This window comes from Uranotaenia lowii, chromosome 2 (genome assembly GCF_029784155.1).
Source record: "Uranotaenia lowii strain MFRU-FL chromosome 2, ASM2978415v1, whole genome shotgun sequence".
NCBI classification, from domain to species: domain Eukaryota; kingdom Metazoa; phylum Arthropoda; class Insecta; order Diptera; family Culicidae; genus Uranotaenia; species Uranotaenia lowii.
This window is the reverse complement of record NC_073692.1, coordinates 203,595,135-203,619,072: the sequence shown is the minus strand read 5'-3', so window position 1 is coordinate 203,619,072 and position 23,938 is coordinate 203,595,135. Positions and strand designations below refer to the sequence as shown.

Below are 23,938 nucleotides of genomic sequence, written 5' to 3'. Positions count from 1 at the left end.
TAGATTTTCAGCTCTTGTATCATGCGATAACTGCTCTTGAAAAAGCTGAGTAAATTGTTAAGGACGCATATAATAGAGTTTTTTATTACTTGAGGTGGACATAACAATTGATTCAGATTTGTTTTTTTTTTACGAGAGCTTGTTTAAATTAGTTAAATCAAGGCTAAGATGAAAGAAATCGGCGTGAAACGATCACTAAATGAAACGGTGTACCATTAAAAATTATATTTTAAAATGTTCCGTCACTATTATTTTTAATAATTCGTTTACATGTATCGGTTTAAACTTTGCTGCTTTCCACTATTGCACCGTTTCAAACTTCATCCGAATTTCAGTATCCTTTAGCAGCCTCATCAGCTCTTCATCCTTCTGGGCTCTCAGCTCGTCGATGATCCTTTCCTTGAAGCCGGCATCCTTGGACGGGTCATCCGGAACGATTACTTTTTCCGTTCCCACCTGCGGTATTTGGGCACTGTAGGTGAGGCCTATGCGTTCCGAATTAGTTGGAGTTACACCAATCTTTTCCCACGAATCTCCACCAAAAGGAATTACTACCGGACCGTTGTGGTCGGTCGCATTGGTCTTGAAGGGATTGGAAGGACTACCGAAGCCCAAATGATTCATAACATCGCGAAGAATTTTTGAAAGAGCTGCATTCCGGGAGGTGTAGAAAATGAGCGCGGCACCGACTGCGTGGGCTATCGATCTTAAACATCTGCACACATGTTTTTTGACCTCAGAATCTATGTTCTGGAAAATATCGTACTTTCCTCCGATAATGACGACCGGGAAAGGAAGGATCTCTAACGAGCTAATGTCCACGTGATCGGGACCTATTTTAGCTTTCATGTGGTCCTTCATCCGTTTAATTTCGTCCGGTGAACAATTTTTGGTGACCGCTTGCTTCAGTCCATTCAGAACACATTCCAGATCCGTCCAGATGCGTTCCGGCTGGGAGAGATCTAGGACAACGACTACTCCGAACGTGGTAATTCCATGTGAGCGGACCGGCACTTCAATGAGTTGATTTGAATTTACCAAACTGCCTAGCTCCCAGACGTTGCAAATGTTCTTCTGTGCTCCTTGGCCGGATGCGGTGCGACGTCCGAAGGAATATTCTAGGGCCAAGGTCGGACGAGTTATATCATCCCGATCGAGAAAGCGATTGATTAACGTTGATTTTCCCTAAAAATGGAAAAACATGTTTTAAATATGGTTTTCTATATAATTCTTAAAATATTCATATCTTACAGCTCCTTTGCTGCCGAGCACAAAAATGGTTCTCTCATTCGGCTCCACACTGAGGCTGGCATCTTGTTTCATTTGCTCGGTCACCAACTTCAGTGCGATATCCTGGATTGTTTCCGATGGCTCGGTCACTTCCATTGAACTCAGTTCACTCATCTTGAGGGTTGAGGGCTGATTTTAATGCCTATCGTCCTGGCAAGCTGTTGCAATTGAAGATCAAAGTTAGCAATGAATTTTGGAAAACACTTAGTTCCACACTGCCAGTAAAAACTTATTCGACTTTACAAGTTGTTCGATTATGGCAGTTTGTATGCATTCACTAGTTGCCGTGGTAACGCCAACCTAGAATCGGCTTGACCTAAATTAATGGAGAGAAAAAAAACGAAAGAAACAAACATCGCTCTAACGTGTACACTGAAGTCTAAATTTAATGTCTGAAACCTGACGCTTAACCCAGTATTTTGGCATACGTTTGAATCGGAGAAATGAAAACCGACTCTTTAAAATGAAATCTGTATTTGAATCTAAAAAAAATAAATAAAAAAAACTAATAAAAAAAAACTAATAAAAAAAACTAATAAAAAAAACTAATAAAAAATAAATTTAAAAAAACTAAAAAAAAATTTAACACAAAAAAAAACAAAAAAAAATTAAAAAAATTTAATTTAATTAAAAAAAAATTTAAAAAAAATAAATTTAAAAAAAATAAAGTAAAATTTTATTAAAAGAAATGAAAAAAATCTGAAATCTGAGTCTGAAAATTTGAAATCTGAATTAGGAATCTGAATTCTGAAGCTGTGGTGTTTCAATAGGAATCTGAAATTATAATCTGAACCTGAAAGCTAAATCAGAAATCTGAAATCAGAATCTGAAAGGTGGGTCTATAAACTATGATTTGAAATCCAAATCTGAAATATGTATATGAATCTGGAATCTATAATTTCGAAATTTGAATCTTTTATCTGAATTCAGAAATCTAAATGAGGAAAATAAAAGCTTAAATCTCGTTCTAGTGATTGAAATCTGAATTCTTGATTAAAAATCCGAATCTAGAATCTTAATCTGTAATCTGAATCTGAAATCGGAGTTCAGAAACTGAAATCTTGTTTCAGTATGAATCTGAAATTTTAATCTGAATCTGAAAGCTAAATCAGAAATCTGAATCGGAAATCTAAAATCAGAATCTGAAGGTTGGTTGAAATCTGAAGTTCATAAACTATGATTTAAAATAAATTTGAAATCTGAATCTAAAATCTTAATCTGTTATATGAATCTGAATAAATCTGAAATCGGAGCTTTGAATCTGAATCTAAAATCTCAATATGAATTTTAAATCTGAATCCTTAATCGGTATATGAAATTTTAATCTAAATTCTGAATCTGAACCCTTAAACTGAAATTTGAAATCTGAATTAGGTATCTTAATTATGAAGCTGCTATTTCAATCTGAATAAGAAATCAATACCTGAAATTTAAAACTGGTTCTGAAACCTAAATGAAAAATCTGAAAAGGAATTCTGAAATCAGAATCTGAAAGTTGGGTTTGAAATCTGAAGTTCATAAACTATGATTTGAAAACCAAATCTGAAATCTAAAATTATAAAATTTAAATATATTATCTGAATTCAGAAATCTAAACGAGGAGAAAAAAAAGCTTAAATCTCATTCTGGTGATGTACTTCTCAATTCTGAATTTCGGATTTGTTATCTTATTTTAATCGCCGCTGGGATATATTCTTATTTAATTTTTGGCATTTCGGCGAGTTGTGAAAATTCAAGGTAGAATATTTAGAAAGAACATGAAAGTATTATAGGTGGAAAGATCAAAGCTAGAGCGCTTTGGGTAGAAGAAATTGAATAGTTGGTGAAAATGTGAGCAGGGCTTTTGTTGTGTGAACAGCTTTTGAACTACTTGCGTGATTCTTTGCCGCGCGCCGTTTCAATGTTGATAGGAAGCGATGAAGAAACCCATCGCATTCCTACCCACATTGAAACACGGACGGGTCGAACACATGTGAGATTGTGTCCGACCGGGCCCGGTCGGACACAATCTCACATGTGTTCGACCCGTCCGTGTTTCAATGTGGGTAGGAATGCGATGGGTTTCTTCATCGCTTCCTATCAACATTGAAACGGCGCGCGGCAAAGAATCACGCAAGTAGTTCAAAAGCTGTTCACACAACAAAAGCCCTGCTCACATTTTCACCAACTATTCAATTTCTTCTACCCAAAGCGCTCTAGCTTTGATCTTTCCACCTATAATACTTTCATGTTCTTTCTAAATATTCTACCTTGAATTTTCACAACTCGCCGAAATGCCAAAAATTAAATAGGAATTTCGGATTTGAAATCGGAATCTAGAATCTTAATCTGTAATCTGAATCTGAATGAACCGTAAATTGGAGAATAGAATCTGAATTTTTAATCTGAATTTCAAATCTGAATCTTAAATCGGTTTCTGAAATATTAAATTGCTTTCTGAATCTGAACCCTTAATGTAAAATTTGAAATCAGAATTAGGAATCTGGATTCTGCAAGTTGATATTTCAATTTCAATCTGAAATCCTAATCTGAAATTTTCATCCAAATCTGAACCTAAATCAGAAATCTGAATCGGATATCTGAAATCAGAATCTGAAAGTTGTGTCTGAGACCAAGAACGTGATACATGAGACCTGAGATCTAAGACCTGAGACCTGAGACCTGAGACCTGAGACCTGCGACCTGAGACCTGAGACCTGAAACCTGAGAATTGAGACCTGAAATATGAGACCTGAGATTTGAGAAACGAAACATGAGACCTGCAACCTGAGATTTAAGACCTGAGACCTGAGACATGAGACCTGAGACCTTAGAGTTGAGACATGGGACATAAGACATGAGACAAGAGGCCTGAGACCTGAGACCTGAGATCAGAGACCTGAGGCCTGAGACCTGAGACCTTAGACCTGAGACATGAGACATGAGACATAAGACATTAGATCTGAGACCTGAGACTTGAGACCTGGTCTCAGGTCTCATGTCTCAGATCAAATTTCTCATGTCTAATGTCTCATGTCTCATGTCTAATGTCTCTTGTCTCATGTCTAATGTCTCATGTCTCATGTCTCATGTTTAATGTCTCAGTCTAATGTCTCATGTCTCATGTCTCATGTCTCATTTCTCATGTCTCATGTCTCATTTCACATGTCTCATGTCTCATGTCTCAGGTCTCAAGTCTCAGTTCTCAGGTCTCATGTCTCATGTTTCATGTCTCATGTCTAATGAGACCAGGGCTGTGAGTAATGTCTCACCTCTAGGCTCTTCAATAAATGGTATTCTTGTCGACGATGCAGCTATCTTAAAAGCAACCGCCAAACTCAAAAACTCTACTTCTAAGGGCCCGGATGGAATCCCAGCTACTTTTTTGAAACGGTTTATGCCTCATCTGCTAACACCTATCAGGCATATCTTTCAAGCATCACTGGACGGCGCTATCTTCCCCGCTTTGTGGAAAGAAGCATGTATGTTTCCTGTTTACAAAAAAGGAGATAAGAAAGATATTAACAATTACCGTGGTATCTCAGCTCTGTGTGCTATTGCAAAACTGTTTGAGCTGGTTGTGTTGGATCCCATTTTTTCATTCTGCAAGCACCACTTTTCAAACGATCAGCACGGTTTCATGCCTAAACGATCAACTACCACAAATTTACTGACGTTCACATCTTTCGTACAAGAAAGCTTTGCCATGAAGACCCAAACCGATGCTATTTATACAGATTTGTCTGCTGCATTTGATAAAGTGAACCACGAGATTGCTCTCGCAAAGCTAGGTCGCTTGGGCTTCTGTGGATCTTTACTGGAGTGGTTTCGGAGTTACTTAACGGGACGAAAATTGTCCGTTCATACTGGAGAATCCTTCTCGAGACAGTTTCTCGGCTCTTCCGGAGTGCCACAAGGAAGCCATTTAGGACCGATAATTTTCGTCATCTATTTTAATGATGTTCTCTCGCTTCTCGATGGTCCAAAACTAGCTTATGCCGATGATCTGAAACTATATCACACCATCAATGGTAAAGACGACATCGATTTCCTGCAACGGCAGTTCAACATTTTTGCTGACTGGTGGGACAACAACTGCCTGCCGCTAAATCGCAGTAAATGCTCGATCATAACTTTTTCTCGCAAGCGACACCCTCTTCATGCTGAGTACATTCTCGGGGATGAAATAATCTCCTGGGTTGACCAAATCAATGATCTGGGTATTATTCTCGATCAACGGCTTGAGTTTAAGACTCACACGAACTACGTGGTAGACAAAGCCTCCAGAAATCTTGGTTTCTTGTTTCGCGTGGCTAGAGAATTTAAAGATGTGTACTGCTTAAAAAGCTTATATTGTAGCATAGTTCGCTCCGTTCTTGAGTATGCTTCTGCTGTCTGGTGCCCTTTCTACCAAAATGGAGTTGAACGAATCGAGGCTATACAGCGGCGCTTCTTGAGATATGCCCTTCGACACCTGAACTGGCAAGATCCTTTTCGTTTGCCCAGTTATGAGAATCGTTGCCAGCTGATAGACTTAGACACGCTTCAAGTCCGAAGAAACGCCACACGTGCTTTGGTTGTTGCGGATCTTCTCACATCGAGGATTGACTGTCCCGTGCTGCTGGAAGCTATCCCTCTCAACGTGCGACCGCGAGGATTAAGAAACCAGAATCTGCAACTCTACGTTCCTGTTCGGCTGAATAACTATGGGGCTAACAGCGCTCTTATAGGCATCCTAAAAACCTTCAACCGTTTTTCGGAGTACTTTGACTTTGGCGTTCCCAGAAATGTTTTCCGTAGAAACATATTGAACAAGTCAAGAGAATTGTAGATTTACGTTAATTTTTATATTTAACCTATAATTAAGATATCATTAGGATCTAAATTTGATCCGTTGATTTTTATACAATAAACAATAAACAATAAACAATGTCTCATGTCTCATGTCTAATGTCTAATGTCTAATGTCTCATGACTCATGTCTCATGTCTCATGTCTCATGTCTCAAGTCTCAAGTCTTAAGTCTCCAGTCTCAGGTCTCAGGTTTCAGGTCTCATGTCTCATGTCCCATGTCTCATGTCTCATGTCTCATGTCTCATGTCTCATGTCTCATGTCTCATGTCTCATGTCTCATGTCTCATGTCTCATGTCTCATGTCTCATGTCTCATGTCTCATGTCTCATGTCTCATGTCTCATGTCTCATGTCTCATGTCTCATGTCTCATGTCTCATGTCTCATGTATCATGTCTCATGTGTTAAGTCTCATGTTAATGTCTCATGTCTAATGTCTAATGTCTCATGTCTCAAGTCTCATGTCTCATGTCTCATGACTCATGACTCATTTCTCATGACTCATGTCTAATGTCTCATGTCTCATGTCTTAAGTCTCATGTCTCATGTCTCAGATCTTAGATCTCAAGTCTCATGTCTTATGTCTCATGTCTCATGTCTCAGGTCTCATGTCTCATGTCTCATGTCTCATGTCTCAAGTCTCATGTTAATGTCTCATGTCTCATGCCTCATGTATCATGTCTCATGTCTCAAGTCTCATGTCTCATGTCTCATGACTCATGTCTCATGACTCATGACTCATGTCTAATGTCTCATGTCTCATGTCCATGGCCGTAGGAACGGGGGGGGTTTTGGGGGTTAAACCCCCCCCATGACGGTCCAATATTGAAAAGTGAATTTTTTTAATAAACATAAAATTTGAAATTTCTAATCAAAATTTTAAAAAACTACTATAATTATTAAAGAGTAACAATAGTGTAACATTCTCGACTCCGAACCCTCTAAATTTCATTCCAGGACAACAATTCTACAACAGTTTTTCAAAAAAAATTTCATTTGTTAATAGTAATTGAGTCCCAAATATTGAATCCCAATGAAACTAGACTTAGCTTACCAGATTGTCCGGATTTTGACTAGGTTTTCTCACTCTATTTTCAAAATAAAACGAAAATTTCAATTGAATCCTTAGAATTATGTATCTTGCGTCAAAATATTTTTTTAAACAAATTTTGTCAAAATAATCAAAAACGATTTTTTGGAAGCCTTATTCTCATGATGATTCTGAATCGGCTGATGTGTTTCGAACAAATTAAAAACAGTTTTCCATGTGTTTTTCTTCTTGGTTTTAATGGAATTATTCCGAAATGTGCCAGCATATTGACCGGATTTTTGGGAAAATTTGCTGGATTTGCCCAGCCCGGATACTTGCGGAAAAATGTGTAGTAAGTATCCAGTATAATTTTCTTGATTTTCAATATGCATGTTTTGGAGTTGCATTTCAATCTAAAATGTGATGAATTTTCCATATTCGAAACTCAGTAATAATAACGAAATATGAAAAGAAATAATTTAAAATTTAAATCAATGTTAAGATTTGGATCCGAAATTTTTATCCTTAATTTATATGCAGAGTTGAAACATAAGAAAGTTTCCTGAGTCCAGAAATGAAAAATGTGAAACAATTTCATCATTCAACATTTTATTTAAATTCATAGGTTATTAATTGGGAAAAAATTCAAATTGAAAACCATAAATTCAAAATCAAATTAAAGACTTCTTGTTAAAGGCTCTGATACAAATTTCGCTTTTTGGTTTCAAATTCAAAGGATTTCGTATCTGGAATCAAGATTGAGATTTTGAAGGCAAAATTCAGACTGGGAACTAGAATTCAAGGTTTGTATTCAGATTTAGCTCAAATTTAAGTTTTATAATAATTATTAAAATATGAATTTTAAAATTCCATTAAGGATTCAAATTGAAGGAGATCGCGGTTTCATAATTTCGATTTTTGATTGAAAATTGAAGTTTTTAATTCAAGCAAAATCAGTTTAGAAACACAAACCTGGAGAAAATCACATATAAAATAAGATTTGGATTTATTGAAAAGAATTAGGTTTTTTTTGAAAAATCTGGATTTAAGTTTTGAAAACTTTAATTACAGGATTTAAATTATGAATTGTAAAATAATAAATGATAATTTTTGAATTGTTTTTTATCCTCAGGTAAAAATTCAGCTGGAGATATTATTTAACATTATTTACACATATATTGAAGATTCTTCAAATTTAAAGTTTCTAATTCAAGCCTTATATTTTAATTGAGTTTACAAGAGTAGAAAATAAACCTCATTTGAACCATAAATCTAATTTTTACTAATTTTTCCTATTTTTTCTAAATATTTGATACATTTTCACCCTTGCTTAATATAGTTATGCTTGTGGTTGAAATGAATTAGTTTGCTTATGTAAGTGAGTAAAACATGTTTTTTTTTCCTGAATAAAGTGTTCAAAATCCTTTTTTTCGATTATAGTCGTTTTTACATAATTGTGCCACTCGCGACTTTTATCAGGCATTGAAAAACTTATCTGGAACAACTGTGTCCGATGTTTAATCTTGAGCTTGGACATCATCTCTGGAGGCAACTGGTTTACTTACTGAGCTATATCACATGTCCCCATACTTTTGAAGCTTCATGAAGAAAAGCAACTCTTAGGACCTATTTTCAAAAACAAAAAGTCTAATGCAAAATAACTTTAAACTGAATTATTTGTACTAATTACATAGACTTTTTTTCACTTGTGTATGCATTGTTCAAGCAAAAATGTTATAGATAAAAAATTGCCATCAAAACCCCCCCCCATGAGCCGGTTCTTCCTACGGCCCTGCTCATGTCTCAAGTCTCATGTCTCATGTCTCATGATTCATGTCTCAAGGAATCTTCAAGCTGAATCTGTATAAAAACTTATCCTAAAATCTGAAATCTGATCATAAAATTTGAATAAAATATCTGAAATGTGAATCTGGAACGAAACAGAATCTTCAATCTGAATCAGAAACATTCGAATCTCGAGTTCAAAATTTGTCATCGGAATCTGAAATCGAAAGATTAGTAGGTTCAACCAAAAAGTCAACGGCTGTTCTTTCAAAATAGAGTAAAACGCAAAGCAAATTCCATCATAAGTGTACTATATTGTGGTTTCGACTGTTTATTGATTGATTACCTAGTTTACAATGCAATCTACTCTAAAGCTAAATCTATGAAGTCAACCGGTGTGTCCCACAGTAGATTTATAATTTGTTTTTTTTTTATTCGTGTGTTTTATTTTATTCCAACCTGCCTTCATATTAGGCATTACTCGAGAAAATTTACCCTAAAATAGCTACAAACCATATGGATTCCAATTATTCTTTTCTATCAGTTCTTTTAACTTCTAGTTTGGAAATGTATAAAGTTTAAAAAATCTTCTAGCTTAGCATCAAAGAAAGTTTTTTTATGGCTGCAGGCAAGATATTACTATGAAACACGAATCAATGATCAAAAACAAGTGTGATAATTGGCGTAATGCTGCGCACAAAGTCAACTTTCTTGATAAAAATTAGTTTAATGATTAATGGCATTTCGGTGCAGTATTAAATTAGAATATAATTTCCTTGAGAAAGACCACCACCAAAATGGTCGAAACGTCGGGCATTTCAAAAGCTAAGTTGTTTGATTGAATCTCTAGATCGAAAAATATCGAAAATTACTATAAAACATCAATCTCGGTCGAAAACATAAATTTAAGAATTTAATACTATACTAAAATGCCATTAATCATTGAACTAAATCATAAACCACCGGTGACGATCTGTTGACACAAATCTCTTGGTTTAAGTTTCAAACAAGTTTCGTGCTGAGTGCTGATTTCCTAGTTTAAACCGATGCTTCTAACATCTCTTACCTCTTACTCTGGTGTGTTTCATGCTTAGAGCGTGCTTAATTTGCGTGCTTTCAATACCACCCACGACTTTAACTATTGTCTTTTTGGCCTAATGCAGCCTAATGGCTTCGAAATCAAACTTAGTTTACATTTTTTCTTGTTTTTTTTTGCCGTTTTTACATTGCATTTGGTTGTTTACCTTAGCCTAACAAAAAGACTTAGTAAGTCAAATTATACATTTTCATCGTAATTGGGAACCTTCAATTTTCTGTTAGGAATAATTATTTAGATTTTTTTTCCAACTGTGATACCAAAATGAAATAAGACATTTTATAAATAATGTTTGGTAAACGAAAAGCTGAAAAAATCATTATATTGGTAAATAAGCAGAGAAGTTTTAACGATAAGGAAACACTTTCGTTATCACTAACACGGACTTCGTTTTCCAAGAACCCTTTTGAGACCTAAGGTGATCAAATAAAGACCATGCATTGAGAAATGGGATTGAACCATGATGACGTTACCGAACGAATTCAGTGTACTTAGTAAGGAAACATAGAAAATGGGCACTCCTATTTTAATCGTATACCTTTTGGCTCGAAGATCACGCCGGCCACATTTCAACGGGTCATGGATTAAGGAATCTAATTAGAACTTCTTTTCAAGTTTACCTAGATGATGTAATTGTCTCCAAAACGTGAAACCTCGGGTGACAGACGCTACCATTATTAATACGCAAGAGAATCACACCGAATTACATGATGCCCACGCGTGGTCATTTTGGTCCAAAAAGCTATACAGTTAAAAAAATGACTTTTTATCTGCATACCAGGAGAAATTCACCTCAACAGAATTTGAGTATTTCACTAAGTCCATTCTGCATGTATACAGTGAAATATACACTCAAATTTTAACTAGTATTGAATTTTTTGAAACACATACTTCAAGTATTTTTTTTCGCTTACATACGCATTTGCATTCTTCTATAAATTAAAACAGAAAGTAATAACAAGGAAAAAATATTACTAAACAAAAACCAAACATGGCGAAAGTTGATCTGAAATTAGGAAATTCACTCATTGGCACTAATGACGGTGAACCGGAAAATTTAGAAGAATTTGTGGAATCGGTTAAATTGTTCGCCGATGTAACAGATGCAGAGAATGAGACAGCGGAATCAAAACAAGTTGCACAAGCTACTGTTCCACGGTTTGTTAAAACTCGTCTAACGGGAACAGCTAGACATGTAGAAATACTACAGGCAAACACACTAGCTGAGCCGTGTGTAGCTTAAAAAAAACAAAAGAAGAAAAACACACGCCAGCCAACATGGTAGCAAAACTGAATGTTTTGCGTCAAACTAACACAATCAAATCTTTCGGAAATGAAATTGAAAAGCTGACAGAACAGCTAAACTCAACATGTATCAATACTGGAATGCCAGTGAATTTAGCTGCAAAAATGGCCACAAATAGTGGTTTAAGTACAATGATTAAGGGGATAAAAAACTCTAACACAAAACTTATCCTACAGGTAGGAACATTTGACACTGTGACAGAAGCAGTGCAGAAAATGTCAATCTAAACCAGCCTAAATCATACGACTACCCACCGGGATCTAGAGGCACATTTTATGCTAACGCTAGTTGCGCGTATCCAGAGACACATTTTATGCTGACGCTATCGGCGCGTGGAGAAACCGACATCCGTTGGTGACGACGCATCTTTAGTAGTAAGAAAAATATGTATTTGAATCAGAGAAATAAATTTATTGCACAAGTCAGTCTTTGGCTGACCGTCAGATTGGTAGTAGCTTTTTTTGAAAAAGTCTATCACAGCCAAAGATTCATTACTGGCACCCGAAAGTCGGGACCCTTTTCAAGTAAACGGATAAGCCCAAAACTTAGAAGAACTAAGTAAGTAAGCGAAGCAGCTCTGAGCCACCAAGTAGGACTTCGAGGACCGGAATCAGCTCCATCATCGCCAAGCCGATCGACTTGCGTCTCCGGAGGAAGGCAAAGACGCACGCTGGAAAAGAGGCACCAACCCGGACAAATCAAATAGAACCAAAGGATCTAAGCGATGTCCCGCAGTACTTTATTGTACTTCCTGTGAGTATAACTTTCATGAGTATAACTCAAAATCGAAAAAAATAATTTAAAGTAAAATCAAAAACTTATAAACGCGAATCGCAACCGTAAGCGACCTGCTATAATATCACAAAGCGAAGAAACTAATCCAAACGAAAACAAAAAAAAACCTCCCCGCGACGCGACGCAACAGCGATAGTGAACCGCGAGTGTAATAACGATCAAACATTTATTTTTGCTTATTCATTAGTCAAATTATTAGACCACCACGGCTCGAAGACATTCTAGTTTCGTTCAGCAATTAACCATTTTGTTTAATTGCTGACGGTTTTGTTTCGCCAATCAAACGATCGTTTTCAACAATAGCTGTTTGTTTCGTACTTTGTGGTGCATCAGTAGCAGCGACGGATGATGCGTTGAATGTTGCGCGACATAACATAACGCAACCAAGTTTGGTTTGCACTGAGAAAAAAATTTCAGATGTTTTTCGGTTAAAAATTTGCCCCTTTTTTATAAAGGAAAAGACTGGTAAGTCGCTCAAGCAACATTCTAAAATGGAATCTAAGAATGCTGAAAAGTCTGGCGCTTCGGCCCCAGCACACGAGCAAAAGAAGAAGAAACCTTCATTCAAACCCAGAAAGGGACCCATCTCTCGAGATGAACCCTCACACCAACCCGACCCGCACACACGCCGCCGTCCTGAAATCGATGGCGAACCCGATTTCACCCCTAAACATCTCTCAACAACTTTCACGACCCCACGGAATGATCCTTGCGACATTGACGCCTTTAGCGTCGCAGATCTAGCGGCATTGGGATTCAGAAAAAAAGTACCGGAACTGAGACACAACTTCTCCGGTTATTTTGATCTGATTGAGTCAGTTTACAAAAACCTTGTCTCAGGCGATCGTTACTGGATTCGCGGAGTATCAGAACCAATATTTGGGCATATTATTGCACTCTACTACTTTGGGAGCGTCTTATGTTCATACAGGCGATACAAGGAGATATCAGACCCACTACATCGACTTTAAAAGCCAACTCCCTACGGAGAAGGCGATACCGCGAGCGATAGCAATTTATCTCTAGTCGCTAGGACCGGTAACCGATCCCAATGGTCGAAAGTGGCATATCAATGTTCCGCACTTTTCTGACGAGGAGTTGATTGACGTACCCGGATTTTACGGCCAAGCCGATGGTGATACCCATTACATATATGGAAGCATACCATCTCCAGGTGTGGTAGTATATTCGGTGTTGTACGAGATAGCAAATCCACAGGGAGTTATAAACTGGGACCTACCTGTAGGGGTCCGCCCTGTACCAGTGAACCTTGAGGTTCAGGATATTATCTAACCAACGCGCGCACTCCTCGGATATCGACCTAGAACAATGGCTCTGTCGCAAGAACTGAGAAATGTTTATGCAGAGTTGGAGCTCACGGCGGAATACAATCCTGTGACGCAGGATCTTGAGGACGTTGTATTTGGAAGAAGTCATAGTGGCGTTAGGATAGCTAGGGATCTCTCGTCTTATGTGTCTGGCAAGGTAGCACAATCCAAGATACCCACAATAACTGGTTCAATTGAAACCCAAGTTGGCTCCCAAACACAACTAGGTTTCGTTCTCGCTAACGATATGGACATTCCGATAAATGTCAGGCCAACCCAAGGGATAGTACATCCTTTAAGTTACACCCAGCTGACCTTTCGTATGCCATTTGGCCTTAAAAACGCTCCTGCGATCTTTCAGAGAGCTATGAATGATGTCCTTCGAGAAGAAATTGGAAAACGTTGTTATGTCTATATTGACGACGTTATTGTGTTTGGGAAAAATTTAGAAGAACACAATCAAAACTTGAAGGTTGGCCTACAAACTCTAAAAAATGCCAACCTCAAAGTCCAATTGGACAAATCTGAATTTATACATAATTCCATTGAATTTTCATGGTAATGTAATTGCCGACAATGGAATGAAACCTAATGAGAAAAAAATTGAAGTAATTAAAAACAATCCAGAACCTAAAGACCTCAAACAACTAAGAGGATTCTTAGGCATGGTAGGATACTACAGGAGATTCGTGAAAGATTTTGCTAAGGTAGCAAAACCTTTAACAAATCTTTTGAAAGGTGAGAGGAATTCTGATTCAAATTGTTCCAAGAAAAATTTTTTGTTAAACCAACAGGGAAGAGATTGTTTCGAAACCATGAAAACGGCACTAACTGGAAGTCACATTTTATTTTATCCAGACTTCAACGTTAGGAAATAGAACAGATATAGGTATAGGTGTAAGCCGCGAACATGTCGCGCGCGAATAGGTTGACAGGTGGCTTTGTGCCGAATAAGCATTTTTATCAGTATAAAAATGCTGAGAACATGTGGCTCGTCCTCTTTTCTCATTCAGGCTTAATCGGTGTTAGACAGGTAAAAGTAAATAATAAACAGTGCATTGTGTTGTAGTAATTTTTTAAAAAGTCATTAGCAAAGAAGAAATCCTTAACTGGCGCAGCCGGTAGGATAGTGAAAAAAGTGGTGTTAAAAAAAGTGATCTGAAGCAACAGGAGAACTTAGCTGGTCACGCTAAGCACCGTTGGAAATATCAACAAAGCAGCGACACCGGTCATACGGGAACGACAGCCATCAGGTCCGCCACCCATTCACGCCTACCCACATTATATGTGGCCGATACTACTGTAAGTACACATTTATCTTTTATTTTCTTCTTACAACCGAAACAAATAAACATGCCGGATACAAGAAGCGGTCTTAGCACCGACTCTGCCTCGAACGAGATTGAGCAGCTGAGGCAACAAGTTGCCCAGCTTAGTGAATTGGTCAGGCGGAGCCACAATCATTATTCGGTTCCCGACCCCAGAAAGCAACTTTCTGAATTTTCGGGCAACCGAAAAGAACTTACCATATGGATCGACGAAGTCGATCAACTGTGTGATGCTTTCAAAATTAAAGAGGAGAAAGGCGCTCCTGATTCAATGAATTTATTCTATATACAAACAAGTAAAAACAAAATTAAAGGTGAAGCTCGCGTCACTTTGTGCGCGAACGGAAACCCCAATACCGTACCCGAAATAAAAAGGGTTGTATTGCAACATTATGGTGACCAACGCGATCTCCCCACAAATTTATCTCACCTGTTTAGTGTCAAACGAGGCGATAAAAATCATTTAAAATTTTATACGGAGATGAAGGAACTTTCATCCAAATTAAAAATTAATCTAATTACGAATCCGATCGAGTGTAAGGACTTGGTAGACAAACTTATAACAACCAGATACCTTGACAACATTGACGAACCACTAGCGTCAATTATCAGGCAATCAAGGCCTGATTCAGGCAATCAAGGCAAGAAGCATATCAAGCGGCATGCATTAATCAAAATGCTGACTCAAGAACTTGATCAGCTCGAAAACCGCCCCAGTGCGGCAACTACAACAACAATAATGACAGTACAGTCAAATATAAATACTTCAACAAAAGCGAAAAATACGACTCCAAACCCAACCAGAAAAATCCTAGTGGATACAGGAGCAAATATCCTTATCATTTAAGGAAGGAAGTATCAGCCCAAATTGATAAGCTATTGAATAATGGAATAATTAGACTCCTCCCATTTGGGTTGTTCCTAAAAAGTCTGACAATTCGAAGAAGAAAAAATTGAATTGTAGTCGACTATAGGAAACTCAACGAGAAGACTCCCGCTGACAGGTACCCGATACCTGAAGTCAATGAAATTTTAGACATATTGGGCAAAGCTCAATATTTCTCATCATTTCTCACGGCAAATATGAGTTTGTTCGTATGCCGTTCGGTTTGAAAAAGGCACCAGCGACTTTTCAACGGTTGATGGATTCAGTTTTAAGAAAACATCTTGGAATAAGATGCTTTGTGTATATGGATGACATAACCATCTTTTCCACGTCTCTGCAACCTCACTTACAAGATATTGCAAAGATACTTGAAACATTAAAAGAATGAAGACCCTTGCAATGAACGCGGAATACGAAAATGGAAAAACTATTGGAAACCGACTCCATTTTGGTGAAGGTGTAACGCTGAACCATGCCGATGTACCTGGTCGTTAAGTCACGCCAGTCTTCAACGGTAGCCTGTGGGGCACCGGGACACACCCCACAGTACCTCAGTCCTTGCTGCGCCAAGCTGGTCACTGGCGCAGTGGACCGTATACTTACCTTGTTACTCGTGGGATTTACAATAAATAACAACGTCAGACAAAACAATAGAACGCGGACGGAAAGGAGTGATGCGGAGAGGGACACCTGTCCTAATCCGTTTGGCAAGAGCGGGCTAAGGCGCTCGCCGGTTAGGCAACCCGCCGAGCCGGTGAGGACGCCTGTCGATAGTGGGGAGAGCGGAGACCCCTTGTAGCATGTCAAATGCGCGAATCCCACATAGCAATCAATTTTAACCCAAGCCTTCGAAATGCTTATGCAACACATGTTAATTAGTGCATAGAGCAGTTCGAAGACCCACGGTACTTCGCAATAAATTACGATATGGCACAAAAATGTAAGCTCATATTAAGTCTTTAGAACGATGCACCCATAGTGTCGTTGTCAAGCGCACTTGGTGCTAATGACCTTCATCGTCAAACATATTTACCCCTCTCTCGTTATCCTCGCTCTCTTTATAGCGATCATGTGATCAAGTAAATAACAAACCCATAATCGACTCTAGGTACCTCCAGTAGGTATATTGTAAAGACTAAAATTATTGAATAAACAGATTGATTCCAACCTTAAACTGTGAATGTGGTCACTCCTGTGAAAGTCCGAACATTTCTTAATGGTAATGTTTCATGGCGACCGTGACAGTGATACATTGAAGTTTCTTAATGTTTAATGAAGTGAACAGTGAAAATCAACAACATTAAAATTAAATTAAAATGGGTACCACAAACACCAAAAACGCACAAACATCGAACGAACCGCAGGTGAACATTTTGAACGCACTAGAAGTGCATGAAGAGTACCACACTAGTAACGAGTCAAAATTGTGGATAATTATTGTTATGGTGTCAGCGCAGCTGGTTGTAATGGTATACAAAATTATTACAAAGCGCGAACGTAAACGCGCAGTGAAAAGCACCGTCCGGTCAATGGCAAATTTATCCGAGGTGATCAGTAATAAATAAACAAATACAGTTTGTGAATAGTAAACGAAGTTATCGTGTCACTATCCGGAGCACAGTCTGTTTTGTTATATGAGACGTTGGACGATCACAGTGGGTGATTTAGTGAAACGAAAAATTAACTTCCCGCACACAACATACAATGTTACTGCATTACGTGATACGTAGCCAAATTTCATAAACTTTAAATAAACTTTATGAGCGTCTGCATTGCTCTGAAATATGCAAACAGTGAAAAAAATGTAAATAAATAAAATAAAATAAACGTGAAAACGTGGAACGCACTAATCTCATTGAAGAAGAAATAACAACAACCAGTTTCACAGCTTTGTCAGACCAGCGAAAGGAGAGCATCATTTTCTGAGCGTCGAGGAGTGTACCTCCACTGCTTTGCAGCAGCTATCGAGATGAGTATCGAGGAGAGCTCCTCCATCATGCAGACAACAGCAGCAGAAAACAAGTATGATAACTTTAACAATTATTCTTAATAACGGTAATGGAAGAATATGAAACCCTGAAACAGCTTCACCCTAACTTAAAAAATCAATTAACAATAAAATAACAGACGAAACGCTAACTAAGAAGGAGCAACTGAATGAAAAACTATTTCAAACGATAGAACGCTTTTTGCAAGAAAACTGTACTGTAATCCCTTCAGAACAATTCAATGCAATCTGCAAACAAACAAGATTATGGAACCACGAAGTAAGCCAAATAATTAAATTGAAACAGACTGAAAATAAAATTAACAAACCAAAGTCGAAGAGCCCAAAAAATATACTAAAAACTACTACTAATAGCTCTCGACGAGTAACTAGTAAAAAAGGGGAAAAACAACAAAACCAAACGATGCCTATAGTAGATATTAAATTGGGCACCAGCCTCATACAAACGTATGATGGTGCCCCAGAATTATTAGATTCTTTTATTGACGCTGTCAGTCTTTTTAACGACATCGTTGACCAAACATTCGCTGAAGCCCCACAGGAACAAAAAGCTGCGGCAGCATTAACTGTAGCACGCTTCGTTCGAACTCGCCTCACTGGCAAGGCGAGGTAAGCAATTAATGTTAATCAAACAGTAGGTGAGATGATTAATGCAGTTAAAACAAATTGCACCTCTGAAGTTTCAGCAGACAGTTTGATCGCCAAACTAAAAACAGTAAAACAGAATAGTGATTTGACTGATTTCTGTGACAAGATTGACAAAATTTGTAGCCAGATTAAGACAGTCTATGTGAGGGATGGTACGCTCAGGTTCAGCAGGCAGTCGAGGAACTCCTAAGCTCCCCGGAGCTTCAGGACCCTGAGACCCCTGCTGAACTAGCCGTCGCGATGGCCGGGATGCAAGACCTTGTGGATTGTGTGAGGAAGAAATCCAACATCCACAAGGAGATGCGAGAGAAACTTGCAAACTTGATGGCCATGTTTGTTAAGTCAAACAGGACAGTGGTGAGCTTGCTCACTGCTCCGGAGTGCCGGACGAGGGCACGCGAGGATGCTGCATCTCCTCTTCGGGCAGATACAACCCGCCCGAAGAAGGTCAGCGTCTGCGTGCAAACGGATGGCGGTGTAGAGGCTGTCGGAAACGGCAAGCGGAAGAGGGGGTTGCCAGGCGAAACGAGGCCAGGAGCCCCAAAAAAGCGGGCCCGGGATCCTACGGTCCGGCAGGATCCGGGCGGAAATGACGAGGGTGTAGGAAGTGCGAACGGCCAAGTTCCTGAGGCGCCAACCGGGTGGCAGACGGTTGAGCGCAAAAGGAAAAAGACCGCTAAGGCCAAACCCAAACCCAAGCCTAAGCCCAATCGGGTCATGGACAAGGGGGAGAATTTGGTGGTAAAGGCACCGGAAGGGACCTACGCTGATGTCCTCCGACAAATGAGGTCAAGCGATAGGCTGGTGGGCCTTGGAGGGAATGTGAGGAGAATCCGCCGAACACGTTCCGGCGAGATGATCCTCGAGCTCCGACGCGGCTCACAGACAAAGAGTGCGGAATACAGAGCGCTTACACAAGAGATCGTGGGTGAAGCCGTGGAAATCCATGCCCTCAGCATCACGGTTACCGTCAGGGTGAAAAACCTTGACGAGATAGCCACGGATGCTGAGGTACAGGATGCGATCAAGGATCTGTGCAAGATCGGGACTGACCAGATCTCGGTCAGGATGCGGGAAAGCCCTCCCAGATCTGGAAAACAGGTGGCATTCGTGAAGGCGGGCTGGCGAAACCAACTTTAAATCCCGAGCTAAACAAACGGATGAGGAAGCTCCTCTTACACCTGCATGAGGTGTATGCTTCATTATTTGGATTCTCGGAACTTCAGATGAAAGATTTGGACGAGACAATGAAGATAACCTCCATTATTTGGACGATGTACACTCTCGCCAAGCAGGAGGCGAATAATTCCGGAAACGTTCGGAATAAGGTCAAAGATGAACATAAGCTGACTTTGAACACAGTTGAGGTTGAAGTTGCGATGCTAAAGGCCTTATTTAAGGGAATCACTCATGCATATGGGCTCGAATTCGCAAACACTGCTGCATCCAGGGACGCTAGAGGCACGTTCCAGATGCAATTATGCCTCATGTACGCCTTCCGTTTTAGGTGCAACGAAGGTGTATACTTAAATAATTTATACAAAAAGGGTGAGACCGGAGGCCTGGAACGAGTAATAGATGTTCACGCCTGGGGGGTGAAAGTACAGCACTTAGCTTTTACATACGGTGCAAACTTCCCGCCAGCCATGCAGAGTGCTCTTATGCAGCAGCTGGGCCCTGCTTCCTTGATGATTGGCTTGTGTGAAGCTACGGCTCCTGAGTATCAGGACAAGTGGGTTCGCGCGGTGACCTCACAACTCGCTGGAGTCCCATATATAGCATCCATTGCGAATCTCTTGAAAGGGAGTAGAGATAATTTTTCTCAAATTGTTACTACGGTACTAGACATTGCGGTGATGGGTGTAGCCAGACAATCCCACAAGGCGTCCTTTCCATGGGCGATGCTCCGTGCACTTCATTCTACCAATGCTGCATACGTCGCATGGTCAAAGGGAATCAAGGTCGAGGTGAACGAGGGCGTAAGGAGAATAACTGACATTGGCCCAGAGCTTCTGGATGAGGCATTGGACAAGGACACCCTCTCAATGGACTATTCTGGAAAGGGCATGTGGTTCGTCTACAACAAGCTGAAAGAGATCCCCTTCCAAATCAAGATGATTCCGGACGCTAATATACAAGTGTATCGCCAGTGGCTCTCTTACTCCGTAACGGGAATGTGGGGCGAAGACGTGGCAGTGTTAAAACATGTTTTTGGCCAAGACACAATCCGTAGATGTCATTACGGCAATGCTTTTAAGGAGAGGAGATCAGTGGGTGTTCCGCGCGCCGTCAAGTTGATTCCTGCGATAAGGGTATGCAAGTTAGCGACGGCGGCTCAATCGAAGTTGGGTGCCGTAGATAGATAAATCGGGATTCGGAATGCTTCTGTCTCTGGAAGGTGCTTTTCATCTGCTGGTATGGATGATCCAAGACTGGCCCTGCTGGACGATGCAGACCCGGTGAGAACGATGGCTCTAGCTGGGAATAACAGGATCGCTGACGCATTGTTGGACCATAAGCGGAAGATGGCGATGAATATACGAAATGATGGAGGGATCAACTACGGGACAACACATTGGTTTGTTGTGGATGACACCAGTTCTAGGGAATGCTATGGCACACAAGTTGACGATGTCGTGCAACTTGAGAATAGATTTGTGTTTTCTCAGGATTGATTATTACTAATTACAAAATATATACATGGATTTTTTATGCTTAATGATAAGTGCTTAATACTTATTACTTCCGGTTGCGGCAGCAAACGCCGCACTCAAGTGTGGGCGGCTAAAGGTGGGTTGATCTATCTGCCAGATAGCCATCCCCAAGCAACCGGAAAGGTGCTTCAGATGCGTGGAACTTGGGCACAAGTCTTTCGCGTGCAAGGGCACAGACAGGAGCGGTTTATGTTGGCGGTGCGGCGAAGCCGAACATCAGGCGGCTAGCTGCACCAAAGACGCAAAGTGTCTCCACTGCGGTGGAGGACACAGGGCTGGCAACCCTAGGTACCCCGCCTTTCAAAAGGCGTCGGCTGCACCTTCGCGGGGATAGAGGCGGTCCAGCTCAACCTCAACCACTGCCACTCAGCACACCAGCTGTTGCGGCAGATGGTATTTGAGGAAAAGCTCGACCTGGCGTTAGTGGCAGACCCGTAACGCAGGACCACGGATGGTAGTAATTGGGTAACCGGTAAAGCCAAACTGGCCGCGATATGGGTCACAGGAGGATACCCCATACAAGAGGTGGTGTCGGCTGGAGAGGAAGGCTTCGTGATAGCCAAGGTCAACGGGATCATCGTCTGTAGCAGCTACGCCCCCCCGCGGTGGTCTCTGGAGAGGTTCGGCGTCATGATGGACAACATCGTCGAAGGTCTCACGGGTCGGAGCCCCGTTGTCATAGGCGGGGACTTCAATGCGTGGGCCGTAGAATGGGGTAGTCGCCTTACAAACCCTAGGGGTCAACTTCTACTGGAAGCCCTAGCATGGCTGAACGTAGACCTAGGGAATGTAGGCGATACAAGGACCTACCACAGAAATGGGAGCGAGTCCATCATCGACGAGTTAGCACGCCTACCCTATTCAGAAAATATAAAGATTAGGAAACGAACGCTGTGCGCATTAATTTTGCTCGCGACAGCATAAAATCGTCACCCGGTCGGACAATAAACAAGACAGCGACCGAACGCGCATTTTGTTTCGTCTGTCTCAAATCTTTAGCCCGTGGGAATCGTTATGCTTAATGCTTAATGCTTTAATCAATCGCATAACATTCCGATGCTAAGCAATAAAAGGGCAGTCAGGAGAAAATACGCCGTTCAGTCCGTCTTACAATCGTTCAAATTCAGTCCGTTCAGTTTAATCCGCAATAAGTGTAAACCCTAGAAGAATAAAAGTGTTGAGCAGAACTTTCTCATTGCGTACAATAAGTGTAAACCCTAGAAGAATAAAAGTGTTAAGCAGAACTTTCCAATTGCTTTCAATAAGTGTAAACCCTAGAAGAATAAAAGTGTTAAGCAGAACTTTCCAATTGCTTGCAATTAGTGTAAACCCTAGAAGAATAAAAGTGTTAAGCAGAACTTTCCAATTGCTTTCAATAAGTGTAAACCCTAGAAGATTAAAAGTGTTAAATAAAACTCTCTTATTGTGTTACGCTTGTGATAAAACATCCGAAAGTCAAAGTATCAAAGTTGATGTCCATAGTAGACATCAGCATTTAAGAACATTCCTAACTGGCGCCCGAAGAGGTCGTGTGTAAGCGAGAAAAATCCTAGTGCCCTGCACAAAGAAACAAGAGGTACCCGAAACACTTCCGATCCCGATTCAGGAGACAAGTGGAGGTTCCGTTAGTAGCGAGCCAGCAAAACCGAGAAGAACACCACTTCGAGAAGAAGTAAGTAGTCACCCTCCTTTTTCAAAACTAACCAAAGAGGAAAATGGCCCAATCATTGGAGTCCATCAATAGAGCAATGGTCGCTCTTACCGAAAGATTAAATGATCTTTCAAGGGTACATACGAACCCTTCGTTATCAAAAATGAAAGGGGGATTCCAGTAACGGTAACACATAGTGATCCGTTAACACTACTGAAAACTATAAACACTTATGATGGAAACCCAAATCTATTGAATCATTGGCTATCAAAAGCCAGAAAATTAAATAGCATGTACGAAGCGACGGCTTCAAACCCGCATGAAAAACAGGCAAACTACTATACATTTTTATTGGGTCTAGAAACTAAAGTTGTTGGTGCAGCGCAGGAAGTACTTGCAAAAAAATAATTACGAAACAAATTTTAAATTCATTGAAAAACTATTAATCGACGCATTGGGAACAAGAAACGGATCGAACATCTGCTCTACGAAATAACGATAGCTGAACAGAAAGGACGAACGACGAACGAATTTTACAACCACATTAACGATAGGCTGAACCAAATAATTGCATCGACAATTCTGAAATATGGAAGCACAAATGCAGCTCCGCTTATTGAGCAGTATAAGACTCAGGCGATATCTGCATTCCTAAGAGGGCTAAACGGAATAACCGGGACAATCATAGCTGATTACCAACTCCAAAGTATGGAGGAGGCACTTCATCACGCATTGACGATAGACGCAAACGCGATGATGAAGAGCGACATCTTCTCATATGCAGGAAGACACTTATCTTCATCTCTGCCAGGAAGAAACCATCAAAGATTCTAGAACCAATCAACATTCAAGAATAGTTTTAACAACAATTGCACTGAGTAGGGTATCAGTCAATACTATGACTGCTCATAGTGCCGAAGACTCCGATGAATATCTCTCTCTAAGTTCCCTCGCACCTATAAACGTATATAAATTGCAAATTATTTATACAGAAGATGAAAAGGCTTCCTCTGTAACTCTGGATGGGAGAAAAAGAATTTATGTAAAATATGATGGGGAAACCGATGAACAGATTCAGGATGAATTCCTAATGATTATCCAAGAAAAAGTCAAAGTAGGCATAAAGGCCCCTACTAAAATAATATGTTTATTACAAGAAACATTTAAGAAACACTTATCTAACGGAAAAACGAAAATCTTTTACGCTCCAGTAGAAGTGGAGGAAATATAAGATGAAACCGA

General features: G+C 39.9%; 2 protein-coding genes across 3 annotated transcripts in view; both read right to left on the bottom strand.

Annotated features, from left to right (window-relative positions):
- Nucleotides 1-245: 245 nt before the first annotated feature.
- LOC129744534 (cytoplasmic dynein 2 light intermediate chain 1) overlaps nucleotides 246-23,938 on the bottom strand; it is a 140,634-nt gene continuing 116,941 nt past the window's right edge. The window contains exons 1-3 of one of the 2 annotated variants that reach the window (XM_055737112.1): nucleotides 4,542-5,339; nucleotides 1,252-1,448; nucleotides 246-1,185 (exon numbers count right to left, since the gene is read on the bottom strand). In XM_055737112.1, coding sequence (XP_055593087.1) covers nucleotides 301-1,185; nucleotides 1,252-1,404 — 1,038 coding nt within the window. In that variant the 5' untranslated portion in view covers nucleotides 1,405-1,448; nucleotides 4,542-5,339 and the 3' untranslated portion in view covers nucleotides 246-300. Of the gene's footprint in view, nucleotides 1,186-1,251; nucleotides 1,449-4,541; nucleotides 5,340-23,938 lie in introns of those variants that run through there. The other variant, XM_055737111.1, reaches the window with a different exon arrangement.
- Nucleotides 1,313-23,938, bottom strand: part of LOC129744533 (vacuolar protein sorting-associated protein 54) — a 149,283-nt gene continuing 126,657 nt past the window's right edge. The window contains exon 4 of the mRNA XM_055737109.1: nucleotides 1,313-1,448. The gene's annotated coding sequence lies outside the window, so the exon portion shown is untranslated. The remainder of the gene's footprint in view (nucleotides 1,449-23,938) is intronic.